At 53.3% G+C, this 21,271-nt stretch overlaps 3 protein-coding genes and 1 long non-coding RNA gene across 9 annotated transcripts; 3 read left to right on the top strand and 1 right to left on the bottom strand.

Annotated features, from left to right (window-relative positions):
- Positions 1-1,006: 1,006 nt before the first annotated feature.
- Positions 1,007-4,826, top strand: MRPL20 (mitochondrial ribosomal protein L20). 2 transcript variants are annotated; one of them, XM_037000107.2, is made up of 4 exons: positions 1,007-1,166; positions 1,257-1,367; positions 3,187-3,264; positions 4,423-4,826. In XM_037000107.2, exons 1-4 carry the CDS (start codon positions 1,080-1,082, stop codon positions 4,594-4,596), a joined length of 450 nt encoding a protein of 149 aa, XP_036856002.1. In that variant the 5' UTR covers positions 1,007-1,079; the 3' UTR covers positions 4,597-4,826. The 2 variants fall into 2 exon arrangements, with proteins under 2 accessions (XP_036856002.1, XP_036856003.1); XM_037000108.2 differs by lacking the exon at positions 3,187-3,264.
- Positions 4,827-5,397: 571 nt separating this feature from the next.
- LOC108387350 (uncharacterized) lies at positions 5,398-8,748 on the bottom strand. The gene is made up of 2 exons (XR_001850793.3): positions 8,257-8,748; positions 5,398-6,825 (listed from the first exon to the last, which is right to left on the bottom strand). It is a non-coding gene; the product is annotated as an uncharacterized lncRNA (long non-coding RNA).
- A 144-nt stretch (positions 8,749-8,892) lies between these two features.
- CCNL2 (cyclin L2) lies at positions 8,893-18,552 on the top strand. Of its 4 annotated transcripts, none has more exons than XM_037000102.2 (12): positions 8,898-9,240; positions 9,619-9,693; positions 9,954-10,063; positions 10,922-11,042; positions 11,969-12,033; positions 14,488-14,587; positions 14,774-14,878; positions 14,960-15,101; positions 15,607-15,721; positions 15,805-15,897; positions 16,063-16,177; positions 18,151-18,552. In XM_037000102.2, exons 1-12 carry the CDS (start codon positions 8,932-8,934, stop codon positions 18,427-18,429), a joined length of 1,629 nt encoding a protein of 542 aa, XP_036855997.2. In that variant the 5' UTR covers positions 8,898-8,931; the 3' UTR covers positions 18,430-18,552. The 4 variants fall into 4 exon arrangements, with proteins under 4 accessions (XP_036855999.2, XP_036855997.2, XP_036855998.2 ...); XM_037000103.2 differs by lacking the exon at positions 18,151-18,552 and adding an exon at positions 16,327-17,198 and having other exon boundaries at positions 8,900-9,240; XM_017645589.3 differs by lacking the exon at positions 18,151-18,552 and having other exon boundaries at positions 8,900-9,240; positions 16,063-17,198.
- A 122-nt stretch (positions 18,553-18,674) lies between these two features.
- On the top strand, positions 18,675-20,202 carry AURKAIP1 (aurora kinase A interacting protein 1). Of its 2 annotated transcripts, none has more exons than XM_017645591.3 (4): positions 18,675-18,889; positions 19,148-19,239; positions 19,519-19,949; positions 20,036-20,202. In XM_017645591.3, exons 2-4 carry the CDS (start codon positions 19,188-19,190, stop codon positions 20,135-20,137), a joined length of 585 nt encoding a protein of 194 aa, XP_017501080.1. In that variant the 5' UTR covers positions 18,675-18,889; positions 19,148-19,187; the 3' UTR covers positions 20,138-20,202. The 2 variants fall into 2 exon arrangements, with proteins under 2 accessions (XP_017501080.1, XP_036855993.2); XM_037000098.2 differs by having other exon boundaries at positions 18,739-18,889; positions 19,050-19,239.
- The last annotated feature ends 1,069 nt before the right edge of the window (positions 20,203-21,271 follow it).

Raw genomic sequence — 21,271 nt, 5'->3', positions numbered from 1 at the left:
CGTTTTTTTCAATAACTATATTGGAAAATTACGGGGGTACATGCAACCATTTGAAAAAAAACCATTTTATTTCCTCTAGCTTACTTTCTTGAAAGAATACAGTATATTATGCATGCAATATACAAAATACATGTTAATCGACTGTTTATGTTATTGGTAAGGCTCTGGTCAACAGTAAGCAATCAGTAAAATTTTGGGGAGTCATAATTTATATGCAGATTTTCTACCGGGGGGGGGGGGTTGGCGCCCCGAAGACCCGTGTTGTTCAAGGCTCAACTGAAATTTCTGCAGCATTCTGCCAAAAATGTATAACCTGATCCTAACCATAGGGAAGCAAACTCAATTTGAGACATTCTACAAAATAACCCGAATTCTTCAAGAATGCCAAGGTCAAGAAAGAGAAGAAAGGCCGAGGCTTAAGACTAAAAGGTAGACCTAACATGGTCCTGGGCGGGGAAACGGGTGGCAGAGACCACTCGACAGCACTGGAATAGGGGCTGCAGGCCAGGCGACAGTGCTGTGCTGCATTAATGCTAAGTCTCCCGACGTTGGTCTCTTACTGTGGTTTGTAAGACAATGTCCTCCTTCTCAGGAAATACTCAAAAGTATTGAGCTATCTCCAGCCTCTCAAGTGGTCCAGAAAAAAAGCCCACTAATGTGTTTTTAAATACTTACAGCATGATTTAAAACAGCGAAATGTAACAGCTGGTGCCCTTCGGTAAAGCATATGGGAGACTTCCTTGAACCAGCCTTGCAACTTTTCTGTGACTTAAAAAATTATGTCTACAAAGTTATAAAGAAATTGCACACTCCCATTCTGCTCCCCCTTCGTTATTTTTTTTTAACGGAGGTAGCATAACGATAAAAATCCACGTAATAAAGAATTTGGCGTTTCAAAGCATAACCCGCACCGCGGTAACATAGCGCGAGAAGTGAGCCCCGAGCCCGCCCCCCGCGAGCATGCGCACGAGGGCGGTGGCGGCGCCCCGGAAGTCCCTGCCCGGCTGCCGCTGGCCCGGAAGCGCTCGGGCGCCGGCGGCGCGTGCGCGATTGAGCGCGGGCGCCGGCCTCCGAGCGCAATGGTCTTCCTCACCGCGCAGCTCTTGCTGCGGAACCGCGTCACCGACCGCTACTGGCGGGTGCAGGAGGTGCTGCAGCACGCGCGGGTGAGTGGGCCGCCCCCGCCCCGCGCCCCCACCCCCTGCCCAGGACCCCTTGGGCTCCCCTGACACCCCCCTTTTCCGTTTGCGCCGCAGCACTTCCGGGGACGGAAGAATCGCTGCTACCGGTTGGCGGTCAGAGCGGTGACCCGAGCGTTTGTGAAATGCACGCGGGCCCGCAGACTGAAGAAGAGGATCATGCGGACGGTGAGCGCGGGGCGGGGGGCCGCGGGCGGGGGTCGCCCTTGCCGCGCGGACAGCTGGGAGCTTTTGCGACCGGCCGGACCACTCGGCCCTCGGCCTCCCCGCGCCGTCCACCGCAGGCGTCTGCACCGGCCCATCTGTTCGAGGTTCAAACCGCAGCTCAGCCCTTGGGTCCTTTGCTTCTCTCTCTCCACCCGTCCAAAGCCGCGCGCGCCGCCCGCCCCACGCGCGGAAGCTGGCGGGTCCCGGATCCCTTCCCTCCTCGCCTCTCAAGCCCGCGCCGCCGTGACAGCCGGCCTCCCTGCTTCGCCCAGCCACCCTCGCGCCTGCTGCTCGCATCTCCCGTCCGCCTAAAACCCGCTGGCGGCTTCCCGTCACATCTGCAATGAAAGTGGAACCCAGACAGCCTTGGTGCCTCTGGCCACCCACCCACGTGCCCCGGGGCCACTCTTGGCTTCCGATAAGCGCCCCCAAGACGACAGGCCGGCTCTCACAAGCGCTTTGCATTCGCGGTTTGTAACTTGGTCGCGGAGGGCTGAGAGCTCTGTTCAACACCTCACCACCCTTACCCTCCTGAATTTGCCAGCATGCCATGCAGTTTACTTGGTCGGTGGTTCATTGCTCATCTCCTGGACCTTTCATCTAAGTTTCAGGTGGGATTTTTTTTTTCTGTTCTATTGAATACCATAACCAAGGGCCTAGGTGAGTACACTTGGTAAATATTGGCAGAGTGATTTTTGGGGGGTGCATAATTTGGACCCTTTAAAATCAGAAAGATCTCATTCACTGGGTTAGGGCATGATAAACTGTGTCTGCACCGTTGGTCTGTGTGCCAGAGGGCTTCTGCATCCCCGTTAGTTTATGCCTTTTGCTTTCTCGTAATGGGTTAGAGATAGTGTTGCCTCCGAGGACCCTGTGAGATCCAGTCACTGTAAAGGTGCCTGCAAAGAGCTGGGAGCCGTGCCTACTGGCACTCACGCCTTTGCTGCTACAGAGAACAGAGGTTCTCACAGTGGCTGCCACTACAGCAGCAGCCTCCTGTGGGACCTTATTAGCAGTGCAGATTTTCAGGCCCTGCCTGCACTTACTGAATCAGAAACTGGAGGTGGAGCCTAGCAATCTCTGTTGTAATGTCTCTGGGTAATTCTGATGCAAACATGAACTAGGAAACCACTTAAGTAGAGGAAGAAAGTGGGCTTGATTCTTAAGTTCGAGTAAAGAATGGCATATGAGAATCCTCCTGGGATCACTCCTCCCCACCGCCAGTTCCCATTTGAGAGGCCAGATCCATTCAGAGGCTTCCCCATCTCTGTACTCATCCAGATTATTTCCTGGCCTGTGCCCACTAACTAGCCTTGATCCCTACAGTGTTCAGACCTTTTGCTGTGACCAGAACAGACCCGGATGCCTTTGCAGCCATGTCCTCTGGAGGCCCCTCCTTCCTCCCTCCAGGCCTGCTCTTCCAAGACTGTTACATCTCCCCTCATGGTAGCCTACCCTTGGCAGCTGTCATAATTCATCCACATGAACCCTTTCTGTACTTTGAGCTACGTCTGCACAGAATCTTTTGTTCCTCTTTGTATTCTAGGTGCTTAAAATTGTGTGTTGAATTAATGCTTTACAGCATGTGACGTCCCTCATTTAGACAGAGCTGACATTTGGATGAAGAGCATCAACCTTTGCTCCCTGTTTGCCTGAAGAGAAAATTTACTTTTCCATTTGCTTTTATAAAAAAAACCTTTTAGTTGTCAGAACCTTTGTTAGGAAGTATGGATATAACAAAGAACTAGTTTTTAAGCTTCTCAATGTTTTCTTACTGCAGCTCTGGATTAATCGAATTACAGCTGCATCCCAGGAACATGGCCTGAAGTACCCAGCATTCATTATCAACTTAGTTAAGGTATGGTAGAGGATGTGGTCCTCTTGAGATGTTGAACGGCTACAGGAGCTGGCCCAGCTGGTGTGGCCCAACAGAACAGGCAGGGGAGTGTTAGCACTCCAACACTGTTCTGGTTCTTGGTGCAGTGGGGACTCACTGCACTTGCTCTGCCCCTGTCCTGCTGGTAGCAGAATTGGAAACGGCATATGATACCAAGACATGAGCCCTGGTGGTGTTTCCCTATCAAGGGAGAAAAGGAGATAAACTTAGCTTTAAGCTTTAATTTCTAAGTTTTTACACTAAGTGATTTCAGATGTGGTAGCTGACAAAGTTGGAAGTCATACAGTCAGAAAGTGGGGATTGTCCTGGGGGTTAGATAAGCATGTGTCATAAAATCTTAACTGTTGAGCCTGGTGACTATGCTCTGGATTACTTAGATTGTTTCTTTAAAAGTCCAGGGGGACCAGGGCTCAGACAGGACACAGGCTGCCTGGGGCATACGGGTCCCAGGGGGAGAGCAGGCTGCCTGCCCTGCGCAGCTGCAGCTCACCTGCAGACGCATCCTGCCTTGCTGTTGCCCCGCGGGCTCGCTGCAGTTGTGTTGGTTTTCTGGCGTCGCCTGTGGTTTCACTGGATAGGACTTGGTTCCGCTCTCCTGTGGGACTTGGGAATGCTGCTTTTTTCCTGGTTCCTGTACTTGTGTCTCACATACCTTTTCTGTGTCTCATTCCATCGTTTGTAAAGTGGGAACTGTGATGTCCACGTGAAGCCGAGGTAAAGGGTTACCCCAGGTCAGCCATCATAGTTCTGCCTGGTGATGACCACTGACCTCAGCAAGGTGTTTAGATCCATGGCTGGCAGCAGGACGGGACGCCAGCCTCCTCCACACGTCACCTCTTGCAGGGTGCCCTCCCCCTTGTCATTGTCTATGTCCACATTTTATTCTCCAGTGTCCTGCTTGGACAAGACTCATCACTCCCCTTCTCCCCTCCCTACCTACTAACCAAAACAGACTGCGTGTCCTGGGAGGGTAGAGACTGCCCTGGAGCCATGTAGAATGTGCTAGCAGAAATGCTCAAGGGTGACTCAAACCATAGGACACTTGGCTGCATCCAGTCTGCCCATGTTTCTTGGGAATGCATTTCCGACGCTGACATGGGCTCTGATTTTTCTTCCCAGTGCCAGGTGGAGCTCAACAGGAAAGTGCTTGCGGATCTAGCCATCTATGAACCAAAGACTTTTAAATCTTTGGCTGCTCTGGCCCAGAGGCGACGACAGGAAGGTTTTGCTGCTGCCTTGGGGGATGGGAAGGAACCTGAAGGTGTATTTTCCAGAGTGGTGCGGTACCATTGAGAGGCTCTGGCACGGCTTGCCCCGGGCGGCTGAGTGTCTTAAGAAAACGTTTTTCCCCCTGATGATCGGTAACTAACACGGGCTAACAATTATGTCAATAGTTTGCAAGTTTGGTTTGTAGTTGTTTTCATTTCAGTAACAGGTGTGAGAGAAAAGCTATGACTTCCCTCATTGGAACAGATCAGAAGTACCTCACGTAGATTGTGTGAATAAAGTTTGTGTGGTCAGCATTTTGAGTTGAGTTCTCTGGCATCAAGCAAACACACTTTGGGTGCCCAGTGCTGGCTGCTGTGCAACTGGCCCAGGGCAAGGGTTCAACTATGCATGTGCTTCCTCGGAGCCTGAGGTCCCCTCTTGCAACTCTTATGCCAGGCTGCTGAACTCTGACCCCGGCTTGGCCTGTGCTTGTCCTCACCCTCTATCCCTCCAGTCTCCTCTTGTCTCCAGCAGGTACCCTGTGGCTCAGCTCCTCAGCCATGCTGGGTGCCAGCCTCATCATCCCTGCTGTCTCCCTCCCACCCTCCCAGCTCAGTAAGGGCATTAGGCAGGTGGCTTTCCTGATCTAGTCTTGATCAGCCCCTGTGGGCTGGGTTCTACCTCATTAAGTTCACAGCCAAGTCCAGGAATGATTTCTCAACATGCTCACTCCCGATGGGACCACCTCATAGCAGCCCTGCCACCCCTCAGCCTTCTTACACCCTTTTCTTCTCTGACCACTGCCATGCAGAGGCGTTCCACTGTCCTGAGCACCCTTTGCCCTCTTATGGGGCTCATTCCACCCCCAAGCCTCTCTCCTTTGAGTATGTCTTATTGGAATATGTTTATTGGAATATTGCAGTATTACACTGGCTTCGATGTACAGTACAGTGATTGGATAATCACGGTACTTCTCCTTTACATCTTGAGCTCCCTCCAGAGCTGGGATCCGCTCGCCTTCCTCTCCACTGCATTGTTCCCCAGCCGTCACCTCCTGACAAGCTCTGTAACCGGCCCTACTATGCTCAGGCAGCTCACCGAAGCCATCTCCCAGAACCAAAATCCGGGGTTCTTGACCCCCAAGGGCCACTTCCTACCCTCCTCCCCATCACTGCGCCCTCACCTGCTCTCTGCCCGCCAGAGCTTTTCTCACATCCTCTGCTCCAAAAAAGCTCTTCAGGCCATGGTAGCGGTTGTCCTGTGCTTGCTGATGACTTCTGCCCGTATCTGGCAATGCCCACCTTCCCTCCATTCCTCCTGTGCTCACGCCAGGTCCTGTGGTGATGCTATCCTCCATCCTTTGCCAGCAGTCCCCTGGAAGTCATTCTGGGTCCCTTCCTTGGCGTCAACACCCACCTCCAGCCCCATGAAATCCTGGCCAACTACCAGTTGACAGTCCTTCGATCTGCCCACTTTTCTCCGTCCTCACTGCAGGCCAGCATCTCTTCTGGCTCGTTACTACCCCAGCCTCCTAAGAGGCCTCTCCTCCTCACCCTTGTCACCAGGTCTGATGATGGCCACTAGACCATGGAGTTGGTGGTGTGGGGCTGAGTCTTTTTCTGCACTTGGTAAAGGGGCTGCTATGTGCGCATCACTGGATAGCTGCTGAATAGACACTGGCACATACAAAGAGCCCTTCGCTGTGTGGGATCAAGCTATGTGCACAATGTGCTGCTGTGGGGGAGCTGCCTTTTCTTTTTTCTTTTTGTTGATACAGGAACGTGGAGATGTGGCAAAGTACCATAGGCTATATTCCCAGTGCCTTCCCCCCTCTGGCCACAGACCTGCTTCCCTTCATGCAGGCCTGGGTGTCATGACTGGGCCAGCAGTTTTTTCTTCTCTGGCCAGTCAGTGTCCAGGGGATGGACAAGTAGTCCAGGCAGGGCCAGTGAGAAACAAGCTGTTGCCTGGGAAATTCCTTCTTCCTTCAAAGTGTGGTGCCGTAGCCTGCAGAGACAGGACATCCTGGAGCTGCCAGCCTGGGAGCGGGGCAGGTAGGGCACGGAATCATGTCGCCCACTCAGGGGATGAGGTGGCAATATTGGTCCTAGTTGATATGGAACCACAGGGTCCTCTCGCCAGGCATCAAAACCATTGGCAGCCTCTGTCTGAGCAGGTTTGCGTTGGGTGTAGCCATTGGTCGCTCCAAGTGTCCCAGCCTGTCCCCACCCAGGACCACAGGAGTTCTTGCACTGGTCCTGGTGAAAGTGAGGTAGAGCAGGGATATGGGACAAGTGTCATGATGAATTTTTCCTATGATGAAAAATGCAGAAATATAAGTAATATAGTGAGAACAGGAGGGACTCCACCTTAAACCTAAGATTCCATTTTAAAAACCAGGGAGTTATGATGTAAGATTCCTAACATATGGTGTTTGACCAACAACTGACCCTATATTAAGGTAAGGTGAGCAGTCCTAAATGGTATGTCCCTGCTGCTTGACGGTCACCACTATCTTGAGGAAGAACAGGATCAACACATTCCTTGGAGTGTATAGAGGACTGACTGCATGGTGACATAATGTCACCAGAGACTGACACCAGGAGATGTCAGCCTATGCTCCCCTGGCCCTTTACCCCATTCTTGAAATCCTAAAAACCCAAATACTAAACCTTTAAGCATGCCTCCTCTGAGGCTGCCTGCACTCCATCTGAGTGTGAACTGTTTTTCAAATAAACTCTTGCTGAATAAGCCAATCGCACTTGTCTCTGAACTCTTTTTCATGATAAAGATGAACTCGTGAACCCCCACCTCCGGTGGTAAAGAGCTACTTCACTATTTCATTCCGTCTTACAGGCTGAAGCACAAGTCTTCACACTCTCTGCCCTACTTCAGACAGGTAGGGAAGGGCTCCTGAGTTCTCTGATTTGAGCTTGCAAGTGCCAGTGGCCTGGGTGACCCGGACTGCAGCTGTGCTATCATGCTCTTTAGTAGCCTGCTCGAAAAATCTTTGCTTTTGGAAGTTCTCAGAACATAACCTCACTCCACCCAGTGCTCTGCGGCTCCCCCCAAGTCCTGGGGTGGTGGGGCTTAGTTCCCACGCCATGCAGATTCAAGCAGACACTGGACACCAGGTGGCCCTGGCTTCAGGAGCTGGCAAGTGATCTGCCCTATGCAAAGTTGGAGTCCAACCACCTTCTCTTTCCTCCCTCTTCTCTTCCTTGCTTTCTGCCTGTGTCTGCTGCCATTCACTATCACCCTCGCTTTAATTCCTTCCTCCCTTACCTACACTCATCCAACCTGTTAAGCGAATTCTTTGTCGAACAGAGTCAAGAACCCTCCCCGTCCATACTGAGGTTTCACCTAGTGCGCAGGGAGAGACCTCTCCAGGCGCAGATGCCCACAAGTGGGGGGTAAATGCACAGCAAGACGGCATCAGCTACTCTCCCAGAGGCAACAGCAGCGCTGCCGTCAGGTGCCTAAGACCACTAGAGACCGGCAGTCATAACGCTGAAAGCGCCTCGTGTAATGAGGAAATGAAGGGCCAGTGGAGACAGGAGGTTCTCGTGCATTAGCCCCTCACGGCTGCCCGCTGTTCGTAAGATAAAGCCCGTCCCGTCCCACCCCATCCCTGGAGGAGCTCCTGCCTTCCACAGGACCGGCCCACGGCTTTGCAGCCACCCCTCTTCCCTGTGAACTCAATGCTGAAGGCAAAAGCTTAGGGAACATAACGTTCATATCTACCCGGAGGCTTTGACTCCGTGAAGCCTGGAGAGGAATGACCACGACAAGCCGACGCTTTGCGACACAGGCAAACGGCATCTCGCTGCCGGACGTGGGCTGGGGACAACGCACCAGCGCGAGCGCTAATCCCTTCGTCCCCTCAGGCACCGCCCCAGGCCTCCAAGACCCGCGACCCTCCACCCGAGGCCTGGCCACCCAAGCACGGGCCCTCGGGAGGAAGGGTCGCCCGCCCAGCCCTGCCGCCCGGGCCAGCCCTTCACCCACCGCCCGCAGGCCTCCCACTGACACCCTCGGAAGCGGCCGGAGCCCTAGAAGCCTTGGGGGGCTGGAGCCTCGCAACCTCCTGGGTCTCCGTGTAGAAAGAGTAGGCGCGCCAAGAAGGACCGGACTCTAAAGAGAGCCTGTGACCGGAACTTCTACTAGTGCTTCCGGGTCGAGACTGACATCGCGGGGTCCCCTGGGTAACGCGCCCGCCTTCGCCCGCGCCGGGTTCCGGCGTCGCGGGAGGAGGGGCGGTGCACCCTCGACGCTGACGGGCATGACGCTCAGCCAATCGTGATACGGATATCCTCCGGTCGAGCCAATGGCACGCAGAGGGGCGGAGCGGTCGCGGCCTCAGCGTCGCGAGGAGCCGCCCTGTGGGGAAGGAGCCCGAAGGGTAGTCGGCGGCACAAAATGGCGGCGGCGGCGGCGGCGGCGGCGGCGGCGATGGCCGCGGCCGGAGTTCCAGGGCCGACGGTACCCGCGGCCGCAGCCGGAGCCCCGGGCACGGGAAGCGCAGCTCCCGGGTCGCAGGGGATGCTCATCGGGGACCGGCTGTACTCCGGGGTGCTCATCACCTTGGAGAACTGTCTCCTGCCTGACGATAAGCTCCGCTTCACGCCGTCCATGTCGAGTGGCCTCGACACCGACACGGAGACAGACCTCCGCGTGGTGGGCTGCGAGCTCATCCAGGCGGCCGGCATCCTGCTCCGCCTGCCGCAGGTGAGGGAGCGGCCGTGAGCCTCGGGCCGAGGTACCAGCCGCGCCGGCGCCCGGGAAGGCGGCCGGGCCCTTTGTTGGCCGCGGGGCTGGGCCCAGCGCCGACCCCGCTCCTTGTCTCCTTCGGGACCCCCGACCCTGCTGCTTGTCCCCGGTGCTTGTCCCCGCCTGGGATGGGGCGGAGGCGGCGCTTCACCGCCACACGCCCCCAGCCCCGCGCTAGAGGTGGTGGGAGCGGCGAGGCGGGGGCCATTCCAGGATGCGGAAAGCGTTCCGGGGTTTTGTTCTGTGTCAGGAGTCGCACAAAACCCAGTGACTTAATTGGGAACCATTTGAAATGCACGTGTAAAAGTAAGTGATGGAAACTTTACCCTTTCCTAGGTGGCTATGGCTACCGGACAGGTGTTGTTCCAGCGGTTCTTCTATACCAAGTCTTTTGTGAAGCACTCCATGGAGGTACGGTCGTGCCCCTGTGTCTCTGTTGAGAGGAAACTGGTGTCCTGTTTTGCCAGTTTGCTTAGAGGAACGAGTCACTTGCCTTCTCTCTCGTCAGAGCTTCATACTTGGGGGATGGGAAGCCCTTGCACTGTAGAGTGGGTTCTCCCAAATGTCCTTTTCCGTGGGTGCAGCTCTTTGCTCTTAGTGCCCCTTGAAAGCCATTGGAGACCCATCGTGATTGGAACAAACATCTGTGTGTTACGATGCTTACATTTCAGCATGTGTCAATGGCCTGTGTTCACCTGGCCTCTAAAATAGAAGAGGCTCCAAGAAGGATACGGGACGTCATCAATGTGTTTCATCGCCTTCGACATCTAAGAGAGAAAAAGTGAGTCTTTATAATAGAGTTCTCGAAAACGTTTGTCTCCTTGTTTTTACGGTTATTGTTACATTAACATTTCTGGAACAAAATTCAGGGTGAGGTTGTACCCAGAAGAGGGCCAGGTGCCCAGGGTCCCCAGCAGATACTGCTGAAAGTGTGCAGGGAACAATCAGGATGGCAGTGTGGCTGCCGTTCTGCCGGCATCAGCCCTTGTGGGGCTGTGTCAGTCTCCAAATCCCCTACACTGGGCTCTCAGCCTCAGCACTGTTGGCGTTTTCAGGCTGGGTGATTCTGTGTTGTGGGGTCTGTCCTGTGTATTGGTGGCTCTTTGGCAATATCTCTGGTCTCTAAAGAGCTTCCTCCTTGGTAGTGACAACAAAAAGTCTCCAGGCATGGCCCTTTGGTAGCAGAATTGCCTGATTGAGAACCTGACTAGACCTTAGTCCAGGCTTGACCTTCCTAAAGCTAATGGTTGTCCTTTGGAGAACATGGCCTCAGCTGTGCCGATGTGCTTCTATTAGTTCTTTGGTTTTCCGTTCATTCTCGACATGCACACATATGTCTTGGGCTAGACATAGTGCATTTAGTACTCAGTGATGAGATTTGAGAACCTCTGCTGTATTCAGTCAGTATTTATGCACTAGGGAGCGCTCTGTAAGGAAAAGGGGGGAACAGTGTTGAAAGGGGACACGTAGGGTAGCATTGGGGTTTGGGGGAGACTGTGTTTTTGTTTGCCAAAAGAAATGAACTTTTAGCTGCATCTGTATTGTGTTCATAGCATAGTCCCATCATTTGGAGGCCATCATGGGCTTTGAAAGACTTTTATTTGACCCTTAATGCAAACCATGAGCTTTGTCTTTGTAGGAAACCTGTGCCTCTGCTGTTGGATCAAGATTATGTTAATTTAAAGAACCAAATCATAAAGGCAGAAAGGCGAGTTCTCAAAGAGCTGGGTTTCTGCGTCCACGTGAAGCACCCTCACAAGGTGGGTATGAGCCTGTCTGAGTCACTGCTCCTTTCTCCTTGAGGCTGGAAACTGAAGACGAGTCAGTGTTCCTGACTTGGTTTTCCAAATTAATCTAGAATTTGAAGATAATTCTTTAGTTGTTAGCCTTTTATATTATTTCTTTTCTTTTTTTAGTAGTGTGTTTTAAGAGTTTTGGAAATAGTGTCTTTAAGTTCGAGCTTTCAAAAGTAGTAATGAACTTCTAAAAATGGAATTGGTCAGTTGAGAATTTATTTTCTCAGCAGCCAATTTTCTAAAGTTGTTTTAGTAATAACCTTATTTCCCCCTATGGGGGACTTGGGAGGATTCTGAACCCTTGTGTTTGGAAATGAACTAAAGCAGTTTGGCAGCATGTAGTAGCTGAGCACATATGATGTATAATAACCATAGGCACCATTTAGCTGCATATCAACACAACTTGTTTTAAAATGAGGTTACTATTTGCATCTTCCATCCCCTTTTTATTGGAGGGTTTTCTCACATCTTCTTGCTTGTTTGACGTTCTTGTATTCAAATTCTTGGTAAATCACTCACTGTACACATAAGAGCTTTTCTTCATTTGCTGAAACTTTTAAAACCACTTTTTGTGTGAGTTGGTTACTGGGTAGTGGTGTTTAGGGCAGACTAATCTCACTTGTGGAAAATGTCGAAGATGACAGTGAAAATTGGCCATGAGCTGGCTGTGGGAAACCAGGCCTTCCTCGCATCAGTGCGCTGCCTGCTGCAAAGCAGGTAGCAGGAGCGCCAGCAAAATCCCCTCTCCAGCTGAGCCGTGTAGCCGCTCTGGAGCAGGAGCCACTCTGGGGCTGAGCATGAGGCTGTTATTTGCTGCACGGATGCCCTCAATATCTGAATTCCAGGTTCTCGAGGTTCTTGGTAATAACGGCCTGACCTGTATCTTCCAGATAATCGTTATGTACCTTCAGGTGTTAGAATGTGAGCGTAACCAGCACCTGGTCCAGACCTCATGGTGAGTTGAATTCTTTGTTTTTTGAGACCAGCAAGGGCATGCAGATGTTCATTTGAGCACTTGGGCAGGGTTAGTCGGTCCATGACTTTGTTGTGGGCTAGAGTTGTCTGAGTGCCCAGTGTTCCTGCCGGGTAAATTCCAACCAGCCTCCCAAAATATCAGGCACTGGCCTCAACGGTAAGGTGGCCCATACCTTCCTTCTTGAAGAGAGCAGTCAGGGGGCTTCCCTTTGTGGGCTGTTCACTTGGCACGTCAGGATTTTTGCACAGGCGCCAGTGTGGACTTAGTGGTGTCTTACCTCCTGGGAAACTTTTAACTGCTTTGATTAAAGAATCCTGCGGGAGAAAGGTGTGGGGTGGGGGATAAAGTCTTTCTGCAATTCTGGGGATTGGTTTGAACCATCTGTATGCTAGAAACGCAGCTCGGAGTAACAGTTCAGTGCTGGGTGCTGGGTGAGTCCTCAGTCAGTCTGCAGGGTCGCGTTGTTGCCGCCTGAGTTGTCTGGTGCTATGCCATGCCTAACAGAGAACCCATTTTGACTTTTCTTTTCTGTACTCTTTCAATCAAAGGGTAGCCTCTGAGGGTAAGTGACTAAGACTTCTCCTCTACTGTCCAAGTGCTTTGGTGCAGGGACAGCGGCCGTCCTCAGCCAACGCAGTGCAGGCTCTCCACCGAAGGCCGGCTCTAGACGGTGGTATGCGCGCGGTAGTGTAGTGCTGGCCCACTGCTGCTGCGGTTCTGGCGGCTGTGCTTCTTGTTAATCCTGTTGTGCTTTGGTAATTGTATTGATTAGAGTTGATAAATGTCTTGACTTGAATTTTGTCCCTTATAAACTGCTGTACCTGTGCAATAAAGATGCAATACCTTTCTCTTTAAAAAAAATTCCTACAGAAAGCTCTAAGAATTGGCTGATGGGGATTCAGACTTCAGCATGGGATTATGTGGTTATTTCTGGAAGTCCTAAAGTTGCTCTTTTCAGCAGCTAAGTGTTGACACATTCTAGTAAAAGGTGTGCATCTTTAAATTATTTAATGGACTTTTTTTGTAACATATTTCAAATATGCCAGTAAGCTTAAATTTGTTTTGAGGATTTCATTTGTTTTTAGGATTTAAAAGTTAACGAATTAATATTACTGAGTACTGAAAACTTTTTATTAGGACCAAAAAAAGTTACTGATGGTCATGTTTTAGAATGTTTGAACTGTTGACTTGCAATGAATGCCCTGGGATGTGGGTCTTGGTGTCCTCACACAGGCTTTCTCTTGATTACGTCTGGATGCCTGGAACAAGTGCTTCAGAGCCAGGTGCTGCTAGTTGGCATACGTAGAATTTATTGTTGAGAAATCTCTGAGAGGGTTTGTATGTCACCTTCTCCGGGGTTTGGGCAAAGGTAGTCGTTGGGGAGGGGGTGGTGTATCATTCAAATCATGGCATAACTTGGCTCATCTGTGGGTGCAGCCTGGCTCGAAGGCTTGCCATAATTGGGATATATAAGGAGCAGTGAATATATGACTTAATTCAACTGTTTTCTCATGGCATTTTTTTTTTCTTTTTCTTTGCAATGTTGATAAAGTTAGTATAAGATCTGATTTTGGTCTGTTAAATCTTAGAGAAATATAAAGAAAATGTTAAAAACTTAGCCAATTAAGAAACACCTTAACTTTTTCAAAAATGTAAATGTTTTGTATTTTTATATCTTCTAAAGTATGATAAAATTCTTTAAATGTACTGACTGTGATGAAACTTGTATTCTATCGCTGTTGTCTGATGTTATGAATATTCATTTTAAGACTCCACTCCATATTGAAATGGACAATTTGGAAATGGTTCTTTGATGAGCCTGAGAAGAGGACTTCCCTCTGGGCATTGAGCCTTCCTCTGCATGATGTTCCCCACCCGAGGGCACTTTCCCCTCCGAGTGGGCTCCCTCCTGGAAGAAGAAGGGCCAGGCCCTCGGCGCCTCTTCGAGGAAATGGGGTGCAAGAGGACGGCTTGTCTCAGAAAGGCCCTCGTGGGCCCCCCGCTCACAGTTCATTGAGTTTGCATGTTTCTCTGCACTATGGATTTTGAGCATTTACGTTCTTGATAATCAAGTACATTTTAACCACTACAGTAGACATTTTCTTTCTGAGGCATTGTGCTGTGCATGAGAGGCCAAAAGCTGAGAGGGAAAAGTAAAGTTAAAGTCGGTTCTCTTTCATAGCAACACAGATTGTCTGACATTCAGCCAGCTTTTTAAAAATTTTCAGTAATTTCCCTGTCTTCCTGTTCTATATTCGGAAAAGGCAGCTAGAATGTTTCTCCGTGAAGTCTTGATATTCCCAGGACTGTCTGGCACTAAGTCCTGGCTTAGACTACTTAGATAAGGGGTGATGCTCATCTAGGTGGTGCAGGTGGGAATTCTGGGCTGCTCTGGGCATTGCAGTCTTTCAGGGTGTTGTGCTTGGCTTTCAGGAATTACATGAATGACAGCCTTCGCACAGATGTTTTCGTGAGGTTCCAGCCTGAGAGCATCGCCTGTGCCTGCATCTATCTGGCTGCCCGGACGTTGGAGGTCAGTGCTGCACCACCACAGGGTGTCCAGTCTGATGCTTTCCCCAACCTCCAGTAAATCTATATAGTGCTCTTGAAATTGTGCTCAGTGGTGCCAAGACTTGGTGACCGACAGGGTTGTTTTTTGCCCTGAGAATTTTTTTTTGCTGTGAAGAAAAGTATGCCAGTGATGCATTTGTGTTTATAGATCCCTTTGCCCAATCGTCCCCATTGGTTTCTTCTGTTTGGAGCAACTGAAGAAGAAATTCAAGAAATCTGCTTAAAAATCCTGCAGCTTTATACTCGGAAAAAGGTTGGTTTTTTCATGTAATATGTGCATTTGTGTTTGACTAGAAGCATCCAGTTCTGAACAGTTGGATTTTGACTTTCCTAGGTTGATGTGACACACTTGGAAAGTGAAGTGGAAAAGAGAAAACATGCCATTGAGGAGGCGAAGGCACAGGCTAAGGGCCTGCTGCCCGGAGGCACCCAGGCTCTGGATGGCACTTCAGGCTTCTCGCCTGTCCCCAAGCTGGGTGGGTGTCGGTGTGAGTCTGCTTCCTGCAGGCAGGGATGACTCATCTTTCCTCTAGATTTCTCTTGGGTGTGTGTCTAGCTGGTCTGAGCATTTGGTGACCTTTGAGCTGAAACAGGCTCCTGGAGGAGCTCATTTTCATCATTTCTGTATTTTCATGGGCAAGGGGTATGGACAGTCGTTCTGAAATGCTTTTGTTCCCCCAGCCTACCCGATTAGCTTGTCTTTCGGTGAACATTTTTATAAATCATGGGCAGTAGGTTGTGTTGTCAGATCCTAGAGTTAAGCATGGTGCCTGTTCCCAGACCATGCTGGAAGGCAAGCAGGGCAAGTGGCCTTTCTGTGCGTTGCGAATGCACGTTTAGGTTCTGAGTCCAAGGCAGGGAGCAGGGAATTAGAATCAGCATGTGTCTCCATCAGTAGAAGTGGCAGCGTCTTGTTCTAACATGTTTCTTATGAAAACAGTCTTCTAATGGTCAGGTCTGACTTCTTGTACCTGATACTAGCGGAGTCCCCCAAAGCGGAAGGCAAAGGGGACAAGGCGTCCCCACTCTCTGTGAAGAGTGCCAAGAGGAAGATGGAGGCTGCGAAGAGAGCCAAGACCGACAGCCCGGTGAATGGGTGAGTGATCCGCATGCCCCAGCGGGCTCCTGGGGTTGGCGGGAGAGACTTTGGGTCTGTGATTGCTCCCACCCTGTTCTCAGCTTGCCAAAGGGACGTGGAAGTCGGAGTCGGAGCAGGAGTCGTGAGCAGAGCTTCTCAAGGTCTCCATCAAGATCTGCCTCTCCTAAGAGGAGGTGTGTGCTGCTCAGAGCTCACTTGGGGGCCTCTACCTGGTGGTGGTGGGGGTTGTGCCCAGGGTGGCTGGAGGTGATGTGGCCACCCCTCGGGACAGTCACTCCCAACCTTGAGGTGGTCAGGGTGGGTGATCATCTGCTTGGCTGTGCTGCCCTTCCTCACAGGAAAAGTGACAGTGGTTCCACGTCTGGTGGCTCCAAGTCACAGAGCCGCTCTCGGAGCCGGAGTGACTCCCCACCAAGACAGGCACACCGAGGCGCTCCCTACAAAGGCCCCAAGGTGAGGAGCTACCGGAAATCCAAGGACTGCAAGTACTCCGCCCAGAAGCCACATAAGTCTCGGAGCCAGAGCTCCTCCCGCTCTCGAAGCCACTCACGGGAGCGGGCAGATAATTCTGGAAAGTACAAAAAAAAGAGTCATTATTACAGAGATCAACATCGGGAGCGATCACGGTCTTATGAGCGCACAGGCCATCGTTATGAGCGGGACCACCCTGGGCACAGCAGGCATCGGAGGTGAGGTGCAGGGGTCCTAGGGGCTGCCCTTTGACCGTCAGCCTGATGGCCCTGCAGTGTGACTCTTGTAGAAATGGTTCCTGACTCTGGACCTTGTGATGAATTTTGAGATGGAATCAAGGCCGGCGAGGTGCCGTTAGGCCGGCCTGGGCACAGTCACACCGAGCTGGCGCAGGGCCCACCTCAGCAGCAGCCCTGCGGCGGATGGATAGGCAGCAGATGTACATGTCCCGGTGGTGTGGCTTGGTGCTAATGATGGGCTGTCCCTTCACTCCCGTGCCGTTACTCAATTATGTTGAGCCAAGGAAATGACCTTCAGAACCTTTGCCTATATTAGGTTGTACTTATGTACATATTTTACAGTGTTTCACAATGAGAAAATGGCCTTAATAGCCCCTTATTCTCTATCCGTGTTGTAAATAAACATGTTTAATACAAGTTAAAGCTATATATGAAAACTGAGAACTTGAACTTTGTCAGCTTAAAACTTGTGTAGAGAATTCTGATTTTTAAAATGTGAAGGTATTTAGATCTGTGTTGAAAGTCGTATATTTTTATCTGTGATGCTGAGTGCAGGCCACCAGCTCCTCAATAGAGAAGTTTCCTATATATGCATTTTATGTGGTTAAATAAACAATTCTCTCTACTCAGGACATTTGGAACATTGAAAGGATTTGCAGTCTGTCATTCTGCTTGCTTGTTACCGTGCCCAGCCCGCAGTACCCGTTCTAGTGGTGTCTGCGCTGCCGTCTCTTATCTCATTAAAGTGTTGGCTTTTGTATTGAGCTCCTGTGTGGCTGCTCTCCTGTGGAAGGCTTGTGTTGGGCCTAAGCCCGTGTTCTGACAAAGGCTGCTTTCTTGGGAGTCAAGCAGGAAGGGTCTGGAGAGGACTGAATGGCTCTGAAGGGCCCCCAAGGAAGGGATAGCATGTGAGTGTCATGCGGGTTGCAGCCAGGAAGGAGGCACCCGGAGGGTCGCTCCTGGGAGTGTCCCCCCTCCGAGTGAGTGGCGGCTGAGCTGGGCGGGCCTTGGGGCTGTTCTGGCTCTGCGTGTGCTCTGTGAGGATCGAGGGCTGCCTGGGGGAACACATGTCAAGTGTGGCTTTTCCTAGACCAGCACAGCACTTCTGTGCAAGTGGGAGGCAATTGGGCATGGCCTCCGTGCTACCACTGGGCCTGGAGAAAGGTGCCTGCTGATCAGTACAGCCAGCGAGATGTGAAAGTGGCAGGGTCAGCACCTGTTTATCCAGGCGGCTCACTCTGGGGAGGCTTGGGCAGCTGGAGTGAGGCCGACTGGCAGACATGTTGATAGACCTTCCTCCTTGGGAGCCTGGAGCAGCCCTTCTGGAAGTTGTGATCTCAGCTGTAGAGCTGGGCCCGGGCCCCAGTGACCTAGCCCCCACTCTTTGCTTAGCCAGGTTGGCACCCAGGGACAGCCAAGTGTGGCCACTTCCTGCTAAGACTCGCTGGAAGAAGTTCCTCCTGCAGGGCAAGCCTCTGGCAGAGTCGATGGGATCCCTCAGGGCAACCCCTGCCCACATACCTCTCCCACCAAGCGCCCAAGGTCCATTTTAGGGATCCCGTCCATCCTTGGTAATCTCAGCGGGAACACCGGGACCTTTCTGCACTAGAGATGAAGCTCCCTGGCCTGAGGAACGGCACTGGGGCTTAGCTAGACCGAAGGCGGAGGCGACTTCTGGTTTTTGGACAAAGCCGTTTCCCATTTTTCTTTGCACAGGTACAGAATGGAGCGTATTTGCTTTTAAAAAGGCAGAAAAATTCAACGCCAACAGCGTCCTGCCGTCCTTGTCAGACGCTGGGCCTCCACTATCCGGATTGGCGGAGAGGAGACTGCGAAGGCAATAGAAAGGGCCCCGCAGAGCGTCTCCTGACGGTGCCCCGGCCCCCGACATGGCACGCACTCCTGGCCTCCGAGCTCAGAGCTGGAGCCGGCCCGAGCCGCCGTCACCTTCACCCGCGGCAGCTCGGGAGCCCCGGCCCCTTCCGTAACCCCTGAAACTCCACTTCCGTCTCCGGAACAACGCTACTTCCGGCTTCCTCTGCAGGCTGGCTTTCGGTCGCGACGCGGCGCGAGTTACGGTCACGCAGCAGCGGAGGGAGTCCCTGGGGATTGTGGGAAGTGTAGTTGTGTGGCCTCTGTAGGAGAGAGGCGGGGCTGGCGGGGTGGGGGCGGGGGCGGGGGCGGACGGCTTCTCAGGACACAACCAGCTGCTTTCCGGGATCTCCGTGCCCTGCGTCGAAGCGGAGCCTACGCCGGCAGGGCGCCAGGGGGCGCTGGCATAGGAACCTAGGGGCGGCCTCACGTGTGCCTGGGGGGCCGGTTTAGGGACGGGCCGGAAGTGCCGAGAGCGCCGTCGGGATGTCAGTTTGAGTCCCCTGGTTCCGGTTCAGGGAGGTGCGCGGGACGCTCCGCGCGGCGTGCAGGGTCCGGAGAGAGACGAGCGGGTTGCGCCCTGGTAAGGCTCGAGGCGTCGGGACCGCCCTCCCCGCGCCCCCGCCGTGGGAGTCTTGGGTGAAGCTGAGGTGCGGGGCGGGTCGCGCGGCGGGGCCGGGGGCCGCGGCAGCGGCGGCGAGGGGGAGCGAGCCGTGTGTGAGGTGACGCTCTCGGTGCGGGAGGGGGTGAGGAGGCGCCGGGATGCGGAGTCCGTGCCCGGGGCTGCTGCGGGCGCCGGCCGGCCGCCCTCGCGCCACCTCCACGCGCACCTGTGTTCCAGCTCCCCTGAGCACCTGGCGCCGCCCCGCCGCCCGCAGGCTATGTTTCTGGCGCGCCTGACCTCGCAGCTGCTCAGGGTCGTTCCCCGGGCAGGTATGAGGCCCCGTGGGGCAGGGCATTTGGGCGGGATACACACCTGGGCTGGGGACGTGGGGCTAAGCAGCCCAGGTGCCCCCAGTGCTGTGCCTCACCAGCTGGAGGCAGGGGCTCGCCACACGAGCTCCCCTGTAAATGTCCAGTTGTCACAAACGGGAGATCTGGGCCTGAGAACGTGCGCGGTGAACGTTCTGTGCCCCAGTCCGGGCAGGCCCTGCAGCCGTGCTCAGGTCTGGGGCGGCCCCCGCGCGGTAACCGCCGTCCTGTTTCCTGTAGGCTGCAGTCGTCTGGGGCCTGTCTCGGAAGTGTTGGGCAGCCATGCCTGCAGGCCTTGCTGCAGCACACAGCCAACAGGCCCAAGCGGGGTTGCCTCCCTCCCCGGCAGGGGGATCCAGCTGGAGCTCGAGCAGATGTTGGTCCCCAGGAAGATGTCCATCAGCCCTCTGGAGAGCTGGCTGACTGCCCGCTACCTCCTGCCCAGACTGGATGCTGGAGCTTCAGCCCAGCTTTACAAGTGTCCCCCTAGCCAGGTAGGGGAAGGTGCTGAGCAGGGGGGTGAGGGGGTCTGGGATGCATCCTGGATGCAGTGCAAAAACATACTGAAGATCCGCCGGCGGAAAATGAATCATCATAAGTACCGCAAGTTGGTCAAGAGGACCCGGTTCCTGCGAAGGAAGGTTCGGGAAGGACGCCTGAAACGGAAGCAGGTAAACACGGGCGCCTGGGGTGGGGCAAGGTGGCTGCGAGATACGGCTGTGCCACAAGCGGGTGGTCCTTCCTTCTGCCTTTACAGATGAAGTTCGAGAGAGACCTGAGGCGCATCTGGCTTAAGGCAGGCCTGAAAGAAGCCCCTGCAGGCTGGCAGACTCCCAAGATCTACTTGAAAAGCAGATGAGTCTAGTGTTCTGTCTGCCCCTGTTACTGCTGGTGACCTGTTGTAATAAATACTGAGAGAGCTTGGCCGGCCTGGCCTGTATTCCACTTACTGTGAGCTATCTTGGGATTGAGAACCCCAGATACCTACCAGCCTCTGATGACCTAGGAGGCATGAGGGCCCTAGAGTGGTGCTGGGCCTGCAGGAATGACAGACTCCCTGCTCAGGACTGTGTGCTGTGGCAGTAGCTGTGAACAGGCTCAGCTCTCCTCTTAGGCCCACTGTTGGATACAGGCCCTTGAAGCACACACAAGGTGGTTTAGATGCCAAGGGACAGTGCTAGGGGCCAGGGAGTGCCCAGGCTGAGGTGAGGTCTGGTTAGGTTATATTTGATGAGTGGGTCCAGAGAGGGCCTCACTGGGGAGACGGGAGGGGAGGGAGGCGGAAAGGCCCTGGTGCCCCCAGAGATGATGGACAGTGCCCTGTAGGACTTGGGCCTCAAGTGGCCCTCAACCACCCTGCTCAGCTAGGGCTGGGGACCCCTGGCCTGCTGTAGGCTTCGTGGCCTGTACCACTTCCTGGCACCCTGAGGCAGGTGGCATGGAGGCAAGTCACGAAGGGATGTGCTCTGGCAGGTTCCGGGCTGAGGAAGAGAACTGCTCATGGAGCCGGGAAGCCCTGGAACTTTGTGTGAGTGAGCCCAGGGCCCCCACTATCCCTGGTTCTCCAGGGTGGAGAGCATCTTAGATGAATGGTGGGGTCTGGAGAGGCCATGGGCCTCTGCACCCAGGTTGGCAGGGCCAGGCTGTGGGCGGGCAGCCTGCTCGGGGTACCGTGAACAGGGTGAGACTTGTCATGCACAGCGCCTGCCTTGCTCTCTGATGTCAGAGTCAGGATAGCAGCTGGGCATCTTTCCTGAGCAGGAGAATGGGGGCTTCTGTGCTGCTCACACCCTCCCTCCCCACCAGGCTGTGGTGGCTCCTTGTGTTGTCAGAAGTGGGTCTCCAGCTTGGGTTTTAGTTCCCTGCTAGTGAGGCAGATCTCAGGGCTCGAGCAGGGTTTTCCAGCAGTCTCTGGAATAGAACACACCAGGTGGTAACCCCATGTTGCCTCAGGGCATGAGGTGGGCCCTGCCCTGAGGGTGCCAGCCTGCCA

Source organism: Manis javanica, chromosome 4 (assembly GCF_040802235.1).
Source record: "Manis javanica isolate MJ-LG chromosome 4, MJ_LKY, whole genome shotgun sequence".
NCBI classification, from domain to species: Eukaryota; Metazoa; Chordata; class Mammalia; order Pholidota; family Manidae; genus Manis; species Manis javanica.
This window is presented reverse-complemented; position numbering and strand designations above follow the sequence as displayed.

What these genes read in the sequence shown, in the direction of transcription:
- MRPL20 (XM_037000107.2), top strand. Translation starts at nt 1,080, where the DNA reads ATGGTCTTCCTCACCGCGCAGCTCTTGCTGCGGAACCGCGTCACCGAC. An exon ending in AGGTGCTGCAGCACGCGCGG is followed by an intron (nt 1,167 to 1,256) that starts GTGAGTGGGCCG and finishes TTTGCGCCGCAG; the next exon opens with CACTTCCGGGGACGGAAGAA. An exon ending in AGAAGAGGATCATGCGGACG is followed by an intron (nt 1,368 to 3,186) that starts GTGAGCGCGGGG and finishes TTCTTACTGCAG; the next exon opens with CTCTGGATTAATCGAATTAC.
- CCNL2 (XM_037000102.2), top strand. Translation starts at nt 8,932, where the DNA reads ATGGCGGCGGCGGCGGCGGCGGCGGCGGCGGCGATGGCCGCGGCCGGA. An exon ending in TCCTGCTCCGCCTGCCGCAG is followed by an intron (nt 9,241 to 9,618) that starts GTGAGGGAGCGG and finishes ACCCTTTCCTAG; the next exon opens with GTGGCTATGGCTACCGGACA. An exon ending in TTGTGAAGCACTCCATGGAG is followed by an intron (nt 9,694 to 9,953) that starts GTACGGTCGTGC and finishes CTTACATTTCAG; the next exon opens with CATGTGTCAATGGCCTGTGT.
- AURKAIP1 (XM_017645591.3), top strand. Translation starts at nt 19,188, where the DNA reads ATGTTTCTGGCGCGCCTGACCTCGCAGCTGCTCAGGGTCGTTCCCCGG. An exon ending in CAGGGTCGTTCCCCGGGCAG is followed by an intron (nt 19,240 to 19,518) that starts GTATGAGGCCCC and finishes TGTTTCCTGTAG; the next exon opens with GCTGCAGTCGTCTGGGGCCT. An exon ending in GACGCCTGAAACGGAAGCAG is followed by an intron (nt 19,950 to 20,035) that starts GTAAACACGGGC and finishes CTGCCTTTACAG; the next exon opens with ATGAAGTTCGAGAGAGACCT.